At 40.6% G+C, this 19,391-nt stretch overlaps 1 protein-coding gene across 5 annotated transcripts in view; it reads right to left on the bottom strand.

The window, feature by feature from the left end:
* Nucleotides 1–19,391, bottom strand: part of Kcnma1 (potassium calcium-activated channel subfamily M alpha 1) — a 680,238-nt gene that overhangs the window by 120,309 nt on the left and 540,538 nt on the right. For all 5 annotated transcript variants that reach the window (XM_055605732.1, XM_055605733.1, XM_055605734.1 and 2 more), the window contains exons 17-18: nt 14,224–14,310; nt 7,260–7,336 (exon numbers count right to left, since the gene is read on the bottom strand). In XM_055605732.1, the coding sequence (XP_055461707.1) occupies nt 7,260–7,336; nt 14,224–14,310 (164 nt within the window). The remainder of the gene's footprint in view (nt 1–7,259; nt 7,337–14,223; nt 14,311–19,391) is intronic.

Here is a 19,391-nt window from a genome sequence, read left to right as displayed (position 1 = left end):
CACACACACACACACACACACACACACACACAGCAGCAGCAGCAGCAGCAAGAATGATCAACATGAGGCTCAGACATAAGACACAAACAATTAAAAATGCTTGAGCCCCACATATTGACAAACCTTCATGAACCACATCTAGAGTGAAGATGGCCAGTTAAGAGTGTGCCCTCTTCCCCACCACTCCAGTCAGGTATGTTGTTGCCTATATACTTCTGGGTCCATTTTCTAAGAAGGGAGGGGTGATTCTGACCTTCCATCCCAATGGAGTAATCCACCAGGCCTGAGAAATGGATTCACAGTTAAAAGATTTTTCCTCTGGGCCATTATTACTCATGAGCAAGGTCAGCAATGAAGACCTAAGATCTGCATCCCTTAGGGCAGGTGTTCCAGAAAGTGTGGACATTCTATTCTTGGGTTACAAAATAAAATTATACAGGTAGTATATCACAGACTTCCTACCTTGGGAGTTAATTCTCCATCACCTTCCCCAACTCCACAGATCCCTAACCCTTTGCTTTGGTTTCAGTGAATTACAGATTCCCAGAACCTTCTTGGTGACTGTTTTCTTTTCTACAGCCAATTCAGGTTAGATGATTCATTTCATGTATCAGAAAGGCACTTAAACCTCTGAGGTTGAGTTTCACAACCTACTTGGAACGTTTCAGTATCTATTTAAAACACGTTTCTCATCTACTCCTGGTCATAAAAGTGTCTCCTCTCCATTGGTGTTTGCTGAGTTCCTTTCTTAGTAGCCATCCATTGCTCTTTTTAGTCACAAGAACAACAACAACAAAAAAAGGTTCGCTATACTGTGAAGGCAAAGCAAAGTAGGTCTGTGAGGACATCTAGTGGATCACTGTGGGAGAGCAACTCATTAAGGAGGAGAGATACAGATCTTGCTGGAAGAAGAAGTGGGCCTTGCTGTTCCTAAGCATTGAAATGCTTGTGGTGCTATTTTAATTCAATGGCTGCTCCAATGTGTGGATGTTTAGGGGCAATGAGGACAAGTGGATGAAGGTTCCTGGAAGAGGATGCTAGGGCAGTCACAGTGGTCACTTGCAAGCACACTGGCTTTACTGCACTTGCTGACGGGTCTCCACAAAGCAGCTTTGCTGTAGCCTCTTGAGAGAGGGACTGGGCAAGAGTGCATCCCTGAAGGTACAAATGGTGTGGCTACTTGTCACTCTGTCTTGGCGTTCTTGGAAGTTTACGCTCTGTGAATAAACTTAAGTCAAAGGCCAACTTAAGTCTGGGAAAGAAGAAATATAAGCCTCCTGGGATTTCGTTTTCTCTTTGGCCCACAAAATGTTCTTGTTCTTGGACCAGTACCAATGACTTGAAGAGGTCATGTCAGTGCCAAGAATCTGATCTTGGGTCTCACCTTCCTCTAAAAAAAAAAAAAAATCTATGTTTGAGCAGTTTCATCACTTCAGAAGAAAGCTTTTCTTCACAGTAAAATGAATATTCATCCAATATTTCCATTATGACTTCCTAGTAGCATTTGATGGAAATCATCAAAGCTATCTGTTTACTCTTGAATGTTTAAAGTGGAAAGCCTTCTCAGACATGCTTGCACAGCTTTCCTCTATTTTGAGCTCCACGATGGCGAGAAAGTAAACCTGCTGCAGATGCAGCACTGCCACGTCTTTTTCCTTGGGACACACTGACACAATCAGGCCTCAGGCCTCAGGTCCTCTGCTGGTCGGCCCTTCTGAGTCAAGTCTGGAATGGAAGGAAGGGTTGCAGCCCATGCTGTCTGTAGTACCATCTGCCTCCAGCATCAGAAACCAAGTGGCCAGCCAAGTTACAATTGCAGAATCTTAATTTGGGGGGTGGATTGGAAGGGAGAGGAAAAGCAGCCTTGCTCAAGAGGCCCAGATGGAGGTTTCCAGCTGTTAGAGGAAAAATAATTTAGGTCTCCAAGGGAGCAAATGTAAGAGGAGACCAGTGTGAAAGAAAGAAAGAAAAAGGCCATTAAATTAAGTCACACTTCTCAGATCACAGCCTCACTTTTTAAATCAGTTCAACGAAGGGAAGCATTGTTTCTTAGCACAATGTTTAAAGCTATTCTTCAAGGGCTCAGTAGCAACCAAAATTATATGCAAAATCCTCTACAGAAGAAAAACCCACTGAGGTTTTTCTTTGAGGTATATTGTTAGATGTAACGCTAGGAATCACAGGTTCTTTCAAATCCTGTAGATGAGAAATGATGTCTTCACTTAACACACTTCCTCCTGTTACCTTCTGGAGAAAAACAAAAGTCTTACACATGGCTTTCCACATTCAGAAAAAGGGCGGGACAGAGCTTAAAGCCACCTGGAGCACACACTCAGCTGGCTGATCCTGCTCACAACAATCTCTCTGGAGCTGGGAAGTGTGGAACAGCTTGTCACTGGATCTGTGTGTTGATTGGCATGAGTAGTCCTCTAGTTCTCAACGAGTGCTAGAGTATGAAGTTCTGAGAGTGTACAAGTAATGCTTTCCCATACTTCTGCAGAGCCAATTTGGGTAGAACTGTGTGCTGTATTGAAGAAGGTCATTTTTGTTTTGTTTTGGCATTACCCAGAACATTATAAAATTTCCAAACAATTAAGACTACCAGAACTCAGGTGGTAAACTTGCTTCTTCTTCTGCAAAGGAATATGAGAGGCCTGGGCACTGAAACAACTCCATATTCCAGAGCCAATGAACTCAATGGGTTGTAGACTGGGTCTCCTTTCTGTTTCCATGGAGTCTTGTGTTAGTAAGCCAAGACCCAAAGCTGTAGCATGGTATCCAGAAAAGCACTATAGCTGTAGGTCACATATAGAAATATTGGCCTTAGAAACCACATCTGGTTGAAGATGAGGACCCTATGCCTTGAGTAACCTAGAGAGGTCTAGAGACTTTTTAAGATTCCTACATGGCTCATTGATGGAAAATAGTATTATCCTTGAATTAACTAACAGGTTTTTTTTTTCTTCCTGAAATAAGCACATGGATTCTCCATGATGTCTAACATTCCAGAGAAACTACAAAAGAACCACTGTGTATTGGCAAAAGGAGAAGTTGTATTTGAAAGCAAGAAAAGTTCATAGACTCAAGGAAATAATTACCACTGGTCTCCAGGAAGGCAGATACTTACAGTCTCAAAGGAGTATTCAATTAAATCTCCAGCAAGCACCTTCTTGTACAGAGAGGCATATATAATGTGATCAATGCATTCCTCTCTCTATGGAATATCTTTATGATTATATATAAAAATACACATTTTTACATATAAACTACTGGTGCATATCATATATATATCACAACTCAGGAATATATATGTAGCCTATGTTTTTCCTTCAGGAGAGGAATTCAAGCTCCATAGCAGGGGAAAACAAGTATAGTTTATCGAAGGCAAGCATGACCATGACCCCAATGGAGAAAGCATCGAAAGCTAGAGTGGTAATTACTCCAGCATAATCAGTGTCCCTTAAAAGTCCTAAGGAAAGGCCTTCAAGAGAAACATACTGTTGTCAGGGTCTTATTTTCGAATGGAAAAATAAGACTATGTCCAGAGCTTACAGGAGGCTGGGGGATGGGTGGATGCGTGGAGAGTGGGCTCTGGGCACTCTCCAGCTCCTGGCTACTCTACAAGGACTGTGTAGGGGCATGAGCGAGTCGGGGCATGATGTCACTGCTACATGCAACACAAATACCAAAAGGAAAATGAAACTAAAATCGTACAGAACAAAAAGTATCTCATCTAGAGAAAGAGCAGGAGAACTAGACTCTGGGCTGCTAGGAACCCATTTACTCACAATAGATTACTACCAGGGTGCAGTTAAAATAGAGTAGGGGCCGTATTCCAAGGCAGCAAAGAGGAAACAAAATAAATCAAAGATATGTCAATGATTATAAATTAAAGGAAATTCCTTCACACACATCAATCTAGACATGACTTGTCCCCTAGGAGTCTACTCTTGACTACATTTGAGAGGGCAGGAGGGAAAGAATAAATCATTAGACAAGGTTTGCGACACAGAAAAAAGAAATGAGTAAATGGTTGCATCTGAGTGCTTGCTCCTTGGCTAGACATCTGGGTTGGACTTGCTTCCTGGATGGATGGAGCGCTATGAAGACAGAGAAAGAAATGCAGAGGTTAAACTATACTACCACCACAGGGTCTCCACAAATGGAATGTCCGTACTCCATATGTCTCTGATAGAGGACATGAAACATTGAAGGTTACTGAATGAGAAGTAATGAAGAGGGTAGGGAGGGACTAGGAAATAGAAACTGGGTAGGCGCAGGAAGGTTAGTAACAGAGTCTGGAGACTGTCATTAGTTTTGTTCTCATGAAGTTGTATCATACCATGGTGAATTATTAATTGCTGCACTAATAGGTTTGGATGAATAACTGGGTGGGTCAACTGTCCTTTCCAATTTTGAACATCAAAAAATGCCTGGCCAGTGGCTTAGCATTTCTCCATATGCTATTAACAATGCTAACTATTTCTTATTTAAGTTTCTTTGCAGGAAAACATATCTTCTCTGATTTCTTCAATGCCTGACCTACATGAAGGAGGTTCATATTCAATTATTCATTTTATTCTAACCCAGCCATACATATCTGCACCCTGCCCTCCAGGATACGGCCTTTTAATTGGGAGTAACAACATTTAGACAATGCTGATTATTATCAAATATTAACCACACAGCCCGTGGCCTTGCCACACTGAACAGGAGCTTGGCAGAAGCAATCCTTTTGCAGCAATTGTGCTGTGCATGATGGGAAATCATACATTTCACCAGCTTAACCTACTGTAAGGGAAATAAAGGGAACAAAGTTATTGTAAATAATTGTCTGCTTTTCACAACAAAATGGAACTAAAAGTTCACTGTTGTTTGCCTAACTGGAACAAAGATAGGGAAGTCAAGCCCTTATTTGTAAGAACTTTAAAAGGAGTATGCTATAATGTACTATGGTGTCCTATGAAGGACATTCTAATTACAGGGAGAGTGAATCAGAGAACTTCTCTCCTTGTATTTTCTCTTCCATTCTGTCTTCCTGAGTGAATCCCGCATCCAGACACAAAGGAGATTTTTTAAATTGAGACCTGGTGATGCTATCTGCTTTCTCGAAATCACCTGGTATCTTTTGGGCATAGGACTAAAATCCAGCTTCCTGGCACCATCTCTGACTTCTTGTATGATCTCACTTTGTGCCTCTCTCTCCCCAATGCCATAGACCCCATTCACCCTCTAAAGAAAATGGCTTTCTGATGCTGAGCCAATTCCCTTGCTTTTCCTACCAGCGCATCTCACTTCCACTATCATCTCCCAATGGAGCTGCCAAACTATGAAGCAGTAGTCATTGTAGAAGAACCCTCACATCCTCAGATAGTCTTTTTCTCTTTTCTTAGCATGTGGCTATCTATGAATTTATATATTTGATAACATGATACTCTAGATGGAAGGTTTGGAAGGGATCTTACACACCATTCCATCACTGGCACCAAAAAGAGTCCCTGTGTGAATAGGTTACTCAAAAGCATGTGAATGGCTGCTCAATTAGTAGCCCAGAGTCTTGCCACTTCACTAAGGCTCCCCAGGGATTAGTTTGCTTATAAAAACATGCTTCCATGGATTATTGACTTCAACATTCTCCTACCCGTTTTGCCCCCATCACCACTCTGAGAATTTCTTACTATGGAGATCTTGCTTTGGAGTTCTTTCTTGTCCAGTTCTAGTCTCAGGATGACCTAGTCCTTTTGGTAGAAATGACTGTGACGATGCCTGCTGTGTTTCAAAATTCCCAGGTACATTGTGAGAAGGGTGAGTGATGTCTAGAGCCTGGGGGTTGACCAGATAGTGGCCTTTCTTCTTTACATTAAGCTCATTCAGATGCTGCTCTTCTTTGTGGGTTGAAAGAATTAGGAAGTTCTTCTGAGTGTGGTGACAGAGTTTGGGGGAGCAAACCATGTATGTTAACAAGCTGGCCTCAGCTGGTGCAGAAGGGAGTCTGAGAGGACGTCCACAGAAACTCCTCAGACCAAAGACTGCCCATTGGTATTTCCCAAGAGACCAACTTATCAATCAATGTTCGCAGCACCATCTTTACATCTTACTGGCCTAACACGTGTCCTGCAAGCAGCACAGTGACAGGACCCTCGGGCGGCGTACCCCAGGTTTGACCAGTTTATGCTTGGAAGAATGTATCTGTTTTATGAGGGTGAACTTTCATGACCCTCTTGACCCTCATTTAAGCTAAGGTTGTCCTTCCCCCTGCTTGAAAAACCAGGACGCAGAGAACACAGCACTAAGAGAGGTCTCAAAGGTCTTGAATGTATGAATGCTGGCTGCATGGCTCTCAGCAATTTCAGCCTCTCGCTAAACTTGGAAGGGTCATTGCTTCTTTAACAAGATTAAATATATGCCTGCTAATGGTACTGGATTACGGTTAGGACTAAAGCAGCCAACATGAGGAGCTTTTAGAACCTCAAGTCACCAGGGAAGGGAGATTATCATTGCATTCATTTTTTCTCTAGGGTTCAGAACAATGTATATTGGGCTGCATGGTCTAATTGCTGCAAAAGGTTTGGCCTCCCCAAAGCAAAGACCGTTTTATAGCATGGTGTCTGTGGAGATTATAAGCTAGTGTTCTTGAGTCACAACTGAGGGTCCCTAGGAAAGCTGTGGTTGAAAACAACTGAGACAGATTATACTGTAAGCTTTTGAGCCCTGTCCAGTTCGCCCCATAAAGCAATGCACTTGGGGACAGCCTTTAGGACATTGGTGGATGATGGCCACTAGTTTTGTCCTTAGGGTGATTGAAGTGTGAACCTTACAAGAATTCCAACTGAAAGGTAGTCCACTCCTTTTATTTTGAGAATGTGTTCCTTCTAAGATTATATGTAATCTTTATATAGGGACCACCTATATACTAGAAATTCTTACATAAAAAGCATTCCCACTTCCACAGTTAAAGGTATCCTCCATTTTATCCATGATGCTTCACTCTGTAGGCCAGAGATATCTACATCTAGAGAAGTGAGCAATAGGTACTAGATTCCCACCTGGGCACTGACTCATTTATTTTCATCTTCTGCTCAAAGCAAGGACAGGTATTTGTTTCATATTTCTTTAAACTGCTGGGTGAAGTATATAATAAACATATTCAAGAGAACACTTGGTGTTTGATGTTCCTCTAATAAGCAAAGGAGAAGGAAAAAGGAATTGAGGGAAGAGGAAGGAGAGTATGAGGGCAGGGAGAAAGAAACACTACTTACGCCGCCTGCAGCCACATTTCTTAATTCTTTTGGGATCTGTGACGTCATCATGACAGGCCTTGCAGTAAAAAAATGCCCTGGAGAAAGAGAATGGAAAAACTGACACATCTCATAATCCACCCAAGTAAAATGAGTACCATGTTTCCCCTGAGGTGGTGCCAAATTAATGAAACATGCCAGCTCTAATTTCCTTTCATCTTTTGAAAAGTTTAGACATTTGCAGACAGAAATGTTTGTTGTAAGACCATTCATTTCAAACCCAGGATTCTGTGATTGGAGTTGGTGCTTCTTTTTATAAACTTTCATTTGCAAAGAAATGGGGTGGAAAGGTCTTGTTGGTGTGACATACCAGGTCTGTGACTGTCATTTCTAAGAAGAGCACTGAGTACTGGTCTTTGGAATACATGGGCAATCATCCCTGAGTCTTTGGAGTGTAATTTAAATAAAATTCTGAAATCCTAATGGTCTAGTCAAATATATATTAAAGGGGAAAAAGGATGACGACATTCAATCAAAAATAACTATACCTTTGTCATTTCAAAAGCACCTTTCTTTATTATCCAGAGAGGGCTGAGAGTCACTGGAGGTAGGAGGGACTATAAAAACAACTAATGCAGTGGTTCCTATCAAACTCTTTCCTGATATTAAAAGCCCACTTTATTCCAAAGCTGGCTAGATCCATTCCCACTATGTCTTGTCCAAGCATATACAATAGATAGAGTTTTGTTCTCTCCATGGAGTCTGACTCAGCTGGACACCGGATTGGAATGGGGAGTGGTATGGTTGGGTTGAATGAGCCCCAAGAAGAGGTAATCAACAATAACAACATCCCCTAATCTGACTTAAGTGTCAGTCTGGGAAGCTAAAATGAACTGGTTGTGCCAAAGGTGATTTGAACGAGAAGAACTAAGATGATCTGAGCGCAACTCAACATCAGTGTCAAAAGGAATAACATGGGCACCTGGATGGCTGTGCTATGCCTTTCCAAGTTGAGATGCTACAGAAGCACGGGCATACAAGCACTCTGCTATTAATGTTCGGCATGGGAGTCAGTCAATAAGTTACAGGAGATACTCAGCTTTTTGTAACTATATTAAACATGCTTTTTGTTAGACAGTTCCACCCAGTTATAGGCTAATGGAAAGTGCTTGACCACATTAGGCAGTCTGGGCAAAGGTGTGAGGTTCAGTAGGTTGCAAGCATTTCTGGCAAAAGCTCTTTTCAGATTATGATTGCTAATTGGGATGTAACCCCATCATAAGTAGAGACGCATCTGTACTTGGGAGGTAATAAAATTTACTGGAACAACCTTCCAGCCCTCTGGATCCAGGAACTAACAAAATCCTGGGCTTAACGCCTTTACCACTCCCAACATGAAATTGAGTGCCAGAAATAAACAGGACTATTTCTCGATGGAGGCCAAAAATATAAACACAATTCTAGGTTCTTATATGTTTTCTACAGGGTTTAAATTCTACATCAAGTCCAATGCTCCTTCAATTCAAGGGGCTCCTTCAGCATTTTTTTAAGTGTCAGATGTCATCATCTTTGCAAAAACAGAAAGAGCAGCTGTTTGCCCTTTGGTTAGGAAATCAGTAGATGGTAACCTGCCTTGAAACAGGAGGGACAAGAAGAAGCATCCACTTACTTGGGGCAAGTAAGTTCATATCCACTTCCTCTGGCCAACTTCTTCCCCATTAGATGCTCTCATGAGTAATAATGATGCCACAACACTAATAGCTAACACTTAAGGGGGCACAAACTATAGGTCTAGCATTGCTTTAAACATTTAAAAAGCATTAATATATTTGGTCTTCAAACAACCCTTTGAAAGAGGCTTAATTATTACCTCCACTTTACAGATAAGGAACTAAGACAGGGAGAGATTAACTGGCCTATTAAATAGCAGAGTCTGGATTCAAGTCCAGGAGTCAAAATTCTTGAATATGTTCATCTGAAGAGATAGAGAGATGAACCTGAATTAACTAAAGCTCAATTCTTTATATCTAACATTTGATTTTAACTGACAAAACTATATATATATTTGTGAAATACAATGTGATGTTTTGAAATATGTGTAGGTTATAGAATGGCTAAACCAAGCAAAACAACGCATTCTTTCAACTACTTGTTACTTTGTATGTGAAGGGAGAGCATTTAAAATGTACCCTAAAAGAAAAATTGCTAAAAGCAATTTGCATGAATACGATACATTGTTTTTAAAACAACAACCTATGGGCCAGGGAGATGGCTCAGCAGGTAACAGCGCTGGATGCCAAAACTGACAACTTGAGTTTGATCCCTGAGTCCCATGTGGTAGAAGGAGAAAAGCTGTTCTCTCACCTTCCTTCAAGGTGATTAAATTTTCACATCTATTCAACACAAAGAAATAAGTAATTGCAAAAATAACCTATTTTAAACCAACTATAGTCATGACATTGTGCAGTGATCTCTTACATTTATCCTCTTGCTTAAATTAATGTTTTATGTCCCTTGACCCTCATCTCCCCAGATGCCCCTAACCCAGCTTTTAGTAACCAGCATTCTACCCTGTACTTCTATGAACTTGAATTTTTAAGGTTTCACATATAAGTGATACTGTGCAGTGCTTGTCCTGCTGTGCCTGGCTCCTTTCACCTAGCTAAATAGTTGTTTCAGTCACACTGAGGAGGCTAATGAGGGAGATGAGCCAAGGACTAAAGGTGTTCATGATGACATGAAGACATCTGCTACAGATGAAGGCGGCAGATTCTTTAAACTTCAAGTTGATTTTTTGCCAAGTGGCCATTCTTTGGGAGGTGCCCCACCCATGGAAAGCCTTCATCACATTCTCCTGGCAATGTCCTTCCTTTATAGCTACCCTTGTAAACTCAGTGATACTGAGAACAAAACCCCACTGATCTCGGTTTAAAGCCATGACTAGAGATTACAGGGGCATTCTCTGTAATGAGATTACATATATAGAGATTCTCCACTCTTGGTGTTTTCTCTGTTCTTCTGGTGCTTGTCTTTTCATTCAAAACAAAACAAAAACTCAAATCCTACTATTCTCTTTTTTTTCCTCAGCTCACACACCAACAGAAAGACTCCCTCCACATCCTGTTAGGCTAGCCTTAGGGTCTCCTTGTCCTCTGTTCTGCTGCGCTTAGCTAGGAAAAGTAGGGAGGCAACTGGAGGCGGGAAAGGATGAGTTTACTTTCTGGTAGGTTGTAGAATAGCAGCAGAAACATTTTTTTCCACTGGAATGCAAAGCTCCCACTGAGCAGCTGTCAGTCCTACTCCACTGCCTCTACTCTCCCAAGCTTCCACCAAGCCTTTTTCTCTTTGTCCCTGCACTTCCATGCTGAAAGCTGTTCTCATCTGCAGCTGCCTGTCAGATGCTTTTCTGTCTCTCATTGACTTTGATAGTCTTGCTGTCCACAAGCTTATATGTCCCCCTTTACAAACTTTTGCTCTTATTTCCCACTTAGGTGGGTCATCTGTTCTGCCCTACTGATGTGGGCCCACATTGATATATCCAGCTCTCTTTTCTCCAGAACTCCAGACTCTTGGGTTGACCTGCCTTTATGATGATACTATGGTATGTTTAGGACCAATCTTCCATTTACCACAGCCCAGATAGAATTCTTCATTTCTCCCCACCTCCATCTTCCTCTAGTTTTTTCCCCATCTCAGCAAGAGGGATCATTATCACTATCATTCTCACGCTTCATGCCCCAGGTCTAGGCTTCAATCTTGATTCCTCCTCCTCCTCCACTTCTATGCAGTTCACGAGTGCACCTTACAGGTTACCCAGAGTAGTCTAAATGGGAGTCACATGCCTCCTCGTCTCCTCCTCCTCCATACATGGCCAGCAACTCCCTACATTAGTTGAATATCTTCCCTCTCTCCTGCCCCATCAGAGGCAGGGAGAGTGACCTTTGAGAACATAGGTCTGATCACACCTCAACTACATCCAAAGCATTTACACTTTATTCTATAACGAAGCCATCCTCTTTGTAAGTGTCCAAAGAACCAGATGCAACCTTCCCTCTGACCTCTCACTATTTCCATCCTCTGGTACTCTCCAGGCCATGCTGTGTCAGGTTGTCTACAGACAATGAAATCACCATTGTCTCCTTTTCCCTTCTGCTCTTTGCATAAAAGACAACTTCCCTTCATTTCTATTTATGTTTAGATGCCACCTTCTTGGAAGTGCAGCCTTTACCAACACCCAATTGAAACCCTTTCTTTTCTTTTGAATTTCCTAAAACACTGAAATTCTCTCTTTTATAGAATGTGAACTTCAGAACAGCAAATAGGTCTGTTCAAGACAATGGTTTTCATAGGGAAGCCCCATTATTAAGACTCCTTGATCTAAAACAGTCACTGGTTACAGGTAATGCTTTGAAAACAGCTTAATGGTGCCAAGTTTAAAAATGGGTCTTACTGGAGCCCCCCCCAAACATTAGCCAATGTGTAGATATCTGATAAATAAACAAAATTAATTAATTAACTAATTAATTAGTTGATTAATTAGTGAATGCTTCCCAGTTTGGAGTATTCCATGTTTTCAAAAGAAACCAGAAGTCAAAATTTTAACATAAAAGTAAACAACTTTTATTAACTCAGCAACCAATCATTTTTAATTATGACTCAAACAAAATATGCATCTTTAAGAAAGGTAAGAGAGCCACTGTACTGTGTTCCAAAGTTATTTAAGAAGGGAAATATTTAGGGACAGTAAATAAAAAAACATATGATCAAACTCATCTCAAAGTAACCTCTTCATGCAATTGGATGGGTTCACCTCTCTTTGTCACCTTGAACTTTACACAATTCAGACTCCACTAACTTCTCTTATATGTCTTGTTTTGTTTTGTTTTGTTTTGTTTTGTTTTTGCAGCCACAGCAGAGGGTAAAAACCCAACAAGAGAGCATCATAATCTACTTCCCCCCCTTTTTTTTTTCAAAACTTGTTTAGTTTCATTCAAATTTCCAACGTCCTTCTTGCAGTTTTCTGCACTTTTCATCCAGTTGAAATCCCCTAACAGACAGTATTTGCTCTGACACATCACACACCATGGAAAATTACAGGCTAGAGTTGTAGCTGATGGTGTCAGCATGTATTTGTGAATATCATAAAGCATGGAAACGAGACATATTACATTCCCTAATATAGGACTTAATTTGTTTCCTGGACTGCCTGGTATTTGTGACATTCATTAGTGAGAGAGGCAATAGGAAACAGAATTACACAAATGGGAGCTCAGGTTGAATTTGCTGTTTGGGAGGTGTGCCTGATGTATGGTCAGCTGTGTTCCCAGTCTACTGTGCTTAAAGCTGAGATGCTGCTTCAGGCTTTTGCACTTCACATCTGGATAAGGACAGAACTATTCCAGAGCCCCTAGAGGTGCAGCTCACCAAGACACTCCACTTTCTTTTCTCATCTGAACCTTCCATGTAGGATAGTCCTGATGAATTCCGGTCTCAGGATACCAGATAGAGGTGCATCTGGATTTAACAATGTCAATCATCCTCCAATTTCCAGAAGTAAACTTATTGGAGAGCTCAGTCATTTAAAAAAAACTTTCTCAACCCCATGTGTTCTTTCCCCTGGAAGCTTTTTTAAGCCAGCCTGGCCCGTTTACTATAGTCAAATGGGAAGAAAGAAAAGCCTGACTTTGTCAAACATCATTGTTTGTCAAATAAAGATCAGCATAGCAAGACTTTGCAAATACACTCTATTATTCCTCATTAGCACTATGACTTTGCACAAGCTGGTCAACCAGGCCATGCGTTAGTTCCTTCCTAGACAAAAAAGAAACTTATAAGGTGATGGCTTAGCAGTTAGGAGCACTGGCTGTTCTTCCACAGGACCTTGGTTCAATTCCCAGCACCCACAGGGCAGCTCACAACTGTTTCTAACTCCAGCTCCAAGGGATCCAACAGCCTCACACAGACATACATACAGAAAAACCACAAATTCACATAAAAATAAATAAGTTAAAAACATAAGAAACTTGTAAGGCTACAGGTGACTGGATGATGCAGTGACTGACAATGGTGCACAGTAGGTTCTCATAGGGTGTGTTGGCCTTTTACAGAGAAGAAAGCCAAAGTTCTAAGCATTTTTTGACTGACTTTTATTCCAGGGTTATTTTTGAGGATTAGCATAAGGAATACCTACCTAGCACAGGCCTGGCCATGAATGGGAACTCATTGGAGGACAATGGGACTCCATAGAGAATTGCCAACCATCATCATCAGTATTTACTTAAAAGATGTAACACAACTGTTTAGCTGAGTAACCTGTCTGGCTTACTTGTTTCATATTTTCTGAAAGCAAAAGTTTTGAAGAGGGCAGAATAGAGTCATATTTAAGAAGAGTCTATACTGATATGCAAAGTCCTATGATTCCCTAAGCAACTTAAACAGGAATAAAGACACTAATAAAAATTTCATGAAACACAGAGCCTGGTGTTAGCCTCACACCAAACCCAGAGAGGTTCAAATTTTAGCCACTGCTTAGAAAGTCGCAAACACCAATAGGGGAAGTTTAATGTTCCATCTGAAATTAATCCAAACTATTGGAAATTCTACCTGGCACTTACAGCAGGAGATCTGTAATATACAAGGACATTTACCCGGACACTAGTAAGAATGTAACCTCAGACAAGGGTCCAGATGTCCTGTGGATCCTATTCAGAGCAGGCAAGAATCAGAGTGACCTGAAGTCACTTCTACTTTCTAGGCCTCGGTTTCCTTCCTTGTAAGATGAGGGAGTGGATAACTAGGTTTCCCGATTCTAAAATTTTAGTATTTTAACTTACAGACAAGAAGCTGACTGCGGGAAGACATAGCCAAGGAAGCAGCTGCAATAGTTCCAGAGTTAGAGCCTTGGACATACGGAAGCACACGGGCCTTGGTAGATCAAAGTTTTTGTGGCTGGATCAGAAAGGAAGGAAGGTGAAAAAACGCTTACCTTTTAACTTCTTTGGCATCACTTGCGATGAAAAATCCTAAAGTACCTTCTTGGATCTTAAGGTGGTTCCCAGGGTTAATTAATATTCTGCTCAGTGAACAGAAACAAACAAAGAAGACACAAGAATGAGCTCATGTTCAAGATAAAACCTAGATGGTAACACCAGCCTATCGTTATGATGGGGCCCCACTGGTCTAATGCTTGCCCCGAAGATTATTTTCTTCAAGCCTGATTTTTACTGGCCCGAACATCTAGTTCAATTATGCCATCATTTAGCGCCAGGTGGCATACTCCAAGTCAGGGACATCAAAGCAGATCTTGGCCTTAGAGTCTGAGTTTGCTTAATGGAGTTATTTTGCTGCCCTCAGGGGCACCTGAATGGAAGAACAGTTCTTCAGGATGCACCCCATTTTGAAACCGATTTTGATGGCCAATATTGAAACACTGTCAGCCTAATGAAGCTCTATGTATACCCATTCTTTCTTAGATGATTAGCATTAATGGGACCCCTATATGGATACAGAAACATACATATATACATACCATATATTTCCATGGGGAATGGTACAAGACACCTGTATTATATTTAATGCAGAAGGAAACTTTACGTTTTTGGGACTTTGATAAGGACATGGAAGTAGGCTCCATGAAAAACCTGATCTACACAGTGGTAAAGAGTGGTAAAACCTTTCCTTGGCTACCTGCAATGATCCCAGACTGCTTTTAATAACAATGCACAGGTTGTGTGAATAAAATCTAAAAGTAGCATTCCTTCATTGGGTCATACCGACAAGTGAAAATTCTCCCTTAAAAACCAAACAAGCAAGCCAAACAACTACCTTGCCTTGCAGGGATGTGTGAATGGAAATATACACTGTCTTACTTCTATGTGCTAGAAAGAGCTTATCTGACCAAGTTATGTTTGGGGTGGCAGTAGGGATAAATAGATCCTAATCTAATAGACGGAAGAAACAAATACATTTTTGCAGATCAAAAACAGAATACTAGACTGCCTTGTGCAAAAATAGTGATGAGGCTTTGAACTTAACAAGTGTTGAATTTAGCACTTGAAGCAAAAGACAATGGCAGCATTCTCTGAAAAGCTGATGATTAAGGTAAGAGATATTTGGAAGAAATATTAGCTGCCCAAAACAAAATGGAGGGTAGGAAGTAACATGTGATCTTTGTCTAGTGGTGAGACCATTCCAGAAAAACCACTGTTGTCAAAGGAGTCCTCTACCTGCAGCAAAACAGGAAGGACCCGGGAAAACTTCTTTTCTGTTGGGTGAACCATGATAGATCATTACTGCAGAAATCACTGTTTGTGGTTGCAAGCACATCCACCATTACCTGTAACAAGACAGGACAGCAGGAAATGGGGCTTGTGTCATTGCTGTTATTAACTTTAATTAATAGTAGAGTGGGAAGAGTTCACTGCTCTGCCCCAGGTCTCCCAGCAGCAAAGAGAGTCCTTCCGAATCAGAAGCCATCAGCCTGCTCTGATGGCCCAGCAGACCAGCCTAATGACACCCTGCAAAAACAGGGGCTTTATAAAGAGACCTTATAATTAATGTCCCCTCAGCTAACCCCGCACTCATATCAAAAGCCCTGAGTTGGCAATCATGAGGGGAAGAAGTCAGAGATTATAAGGCATTTTTAAATAGATAAATAAATGTAAAATTTTGTGTGTTTGTGTTTGTCAGAGTGTGAGACTATACAGTTTATATTGATTTCTTTTTCAAGTCAATTAAATAAGGCATTTTAAATTACAGGGTTCTAGACCTTGTAAATGTTTGGTCCCTCTTTCCTGAAAGGCAGTTCCTATGTGACTGCCTCTATAATCAGAAGTGGGGTTCATATTCTAGCTCCCAGGTGGTCAACATTAGGCAAATCCCTAACCCTTTCTAGAACTCAATTCTCCTATGAGAAGAGTATTAACACATAGCCTTTTGTCAAAGAACTAAGTAAGATAATATCTAAATGGTACAATACTTTTTGCTTATGGTTATTTTTATATTTTTTAATTTTAATTTAATTTTTGTTAATTCTGTTTATTCACTTTGTATCCCCCCTGTAGCTCCCTCCCTCCTTCCTTCCTAATCCCACCCTCCCTTCCCCTTCTCCACCCATGCACCTCCCCAAGTCCAATGATAGGGGAGGTCTTCCTCACATTCCTTCTGATCCTAGTCTATCAGGTCTCATCAGGAGTGTCTTCCTCTGGCTTATGGTTATTTTTATCATTTTATTCTTCCAAAAATGCACAAGTATATTGCATTTCATCAGAGGTCTCCTGGCTTGATGGACTGGAACAATGTGCTTCTTATAAAAAAATAAAAATCCTGTGAGATGAAGGATTAAAAAAAAATACTATACATAATAACTCAGAGTTCATCTATTAAAAACATTATCACACATTTCTGGAGCCTTAAAAGTATATTTCTAAAAGTTGGGAAAGTCTCCATTTTGCTAATACAAACTGAATAAACTGTAATTAATATAAAAAATAAAATTTAATAAAAAAATAATTCACATAAGAATGCAAGAAAGGCTCCCAAGTTTGGAGCAAATGGGTGAGTCCTATCAAAATTTGAACAACAGAATATGAAAGGTAAATTTTGACACACATTGTCTTGGTAATATGTTTGCCCAAAGAGCTGCGTTTCCTTCCCTTATGGTTTGTGCAGCATTATCTGTACCCCATAAATGCAGCTACTGTGTCATTGTGAACCACGTGATCTCAAGTTTCCTATCAAGAGACTTATTTTCATTTCTTCCAGTTTCTATCTGCACTGAACAAGAACTGGCCTACAGTGAGATCCAGGGATTGGCAGTCTAGACAATGCAGGTTAAGGAAATTTACTACAGTCTTCAAGTATCTTTCAAGTGAGTCAATGTGCTGGAGCACAGTGGCTTGGTGATGGCACAGGGCACTCTGGTGCGCAAGTCTTAGGTTCCCTAGCAATGTCAGCAAAGTACTTAGGTGTGTGCATCAGCCCTAACCATTGGGTCCTGGCTCTGGGCATCTGGAGGCTGCTAAGCGTCACTCTCCTAATCTATAAAATGCAGTATGTAATCCCTGGCTGACAGTGTTTCTAAGAGAATAAAGGAATATACTCTATGCACTAAGGATACATTATGTCCTTCATTTTTGGCCTCCATAAGTATAAGCATGGTGATTAAAAAATAAGTGTAAACAAGTCCTTGCAGCTCCATGGCCTGCTCTCCATGTTTTCTTTGATTTTAACTTGTGACGCGGTGGGCTCTGTGCAACGTGTAGAAACGAGCTGCTATACAGTCACTTGGAGCTGCTCATAGTCACTCCCAGTCCTTGAGTTTTGTCATGATGTACAAGATATAGATGGCTTATTGCCCCTAAAGCTCTTTGTGATCCTCAAATGTCCTCATGTTCCCTGTACACAGGGTAAGAAGATTAAATATATATCAGTATGAAGTCTGAGGTGGGTATGAAGATTAGGCTAAGACAGGCGTAGGGAGGTGAAGGATTCAAAAGAATGAGCCTAGCTCTTGAGATAAAAGAAGGAAGTCCATGATTATGAGGTATTCCATGCCAAATAAGCTAGATTCATTTCTAAGGGTGGGGAGGAACAGGCCTCTGATTCCAGGGGCCCACATATAGGAAGCTTCCTCTATGGAAGCTTCCTGTATAAGTTGCAAGCTTCAAAGATTCTTCGTAGAAATACATTCCTGATTTTAGCATTTCAGATAAAATAACTGCTATCTACACTCCAAATCCAGAACATTCAAATAAAATGCTAGGCCCCCTCTTCTTGGAAAAGTAAATAGATAAGAATTTTAGGTAGGAATAACTTTTTCCTCACCCTAAAAAATGCTGCCTAGATTTAAAGTTTGCTATTGCCTTTGTACTGAGAATATGTTAAATTTTTTCCAGATATCTCTGATCTTTTTAAAGAGACTATTCAATGTCAAGTTTGTTTTATTCTTATGGGCTGCCAAAAGTCCTCCTCCCCAAGCACCACTTTTAATCAGTTCTCTGGCTCCAATTTGGTCTAAGTCATGAGCTTATCAGAGATAAAACACAAAATGTATCATAGAGAGAATCAAGGAAATCTCTAAGAGAAAACTCCTATCAAGAGAGGCTTCTTTCCCCAGATATCCATTAGCAAAATTCCAACAAGGACATCTTGGCAGGAGGAGACATTTCCCCATTTTGAGGAAGACATAAATTATCCTCTTTTTTTTTTTTTTTTTTTACCATGACCTTGCTTATTTTAGTTGAAAATGCCTTGTGACAGCTGGCAGCACAGGGCTTGTGTGGTCCCTTCTCTAAGAGTTTTCCCTCATTGCTTTTTATAGTTCTGCAGATAGTCTTACTTTTTGTCTCTATGCCCTCCTTAAGAGCTAAACATACATTTTCTATAAGGAACCACTGTTTATTGGAAGACTGAGAAACAGGATCCTTCCATTTATGTTTGAGTTTTTCATAGTAGAGCATGGAGTCCTATATACTATAGGTATTTTGCAGAACTATAGAATGAATGAAAAACCTATGTCGTTGGCCTCACTTCTCAAAGTTTCTCTTTTCCTCTCCAGTAATGAAATCAGCAACTTTATTCCTTCAAAAACCCAAACTGCAGTTCTCGTCAGTCAGGATATCAAAGGAGTGACCACAAGTATTCTTGTGGATTGGCCACCAAGCTAAAAAGTTCCCACAGGCAATATGTATAAAAATGCAAATATGCAAATATGTAGACAGTGAATCATTTATGTAGCTGGAGCAGTTGGTTTCAACACTGAAAGCACAACTCGGTACAAAAATCCATGTTTCTGAATGCAGAATATATCCACATGGAATGGGCTCTACCCAACAGCAAATCAGGACTCTATTAGAGATACTACCTTGCATTTTATTCTTTTGGCTATCTCATGTTTGAACTTGGGGCAGTTTAGACAATCAGGACTAGGTTAGGGAGAAATCTTCTTTTTCCTCTGTCTAACATTTAAGGTGCAACAGTTGCAGATTATTTTGTTATCCTTCCTTCAGTCCTCCTAAACCTTACTTACTGTTTGAGAAGACTGCCAATACTTTAACTAAAACATATCTTAAAGCAGAATTTCATCCACCATGGACAAATAGAATAGGTGTGTGTGTGTGTGTGTGTGTGTGTGTGTGTGTGTGTGTGTGTGTG

This window comes from Psammomys obesus, unplaced genomic scaffold, assembly GCF_907164565.1.
Source record: "Psammomys obesus unplaced genomic scaffold, mPsaObe1.curated_primary_1811, whole genome shotgun sequence".
NCBI lineage: Eukaryota > Metazoa > Chordata > Mammalia > Rodentia > Muridae > Psammomys > Psammomys obesus.
The sequence above is the reverse complement of the archived record's forward strand: the minus strand, read 5'-3'. Positions and strand labels throughout refer to the sequence as shown.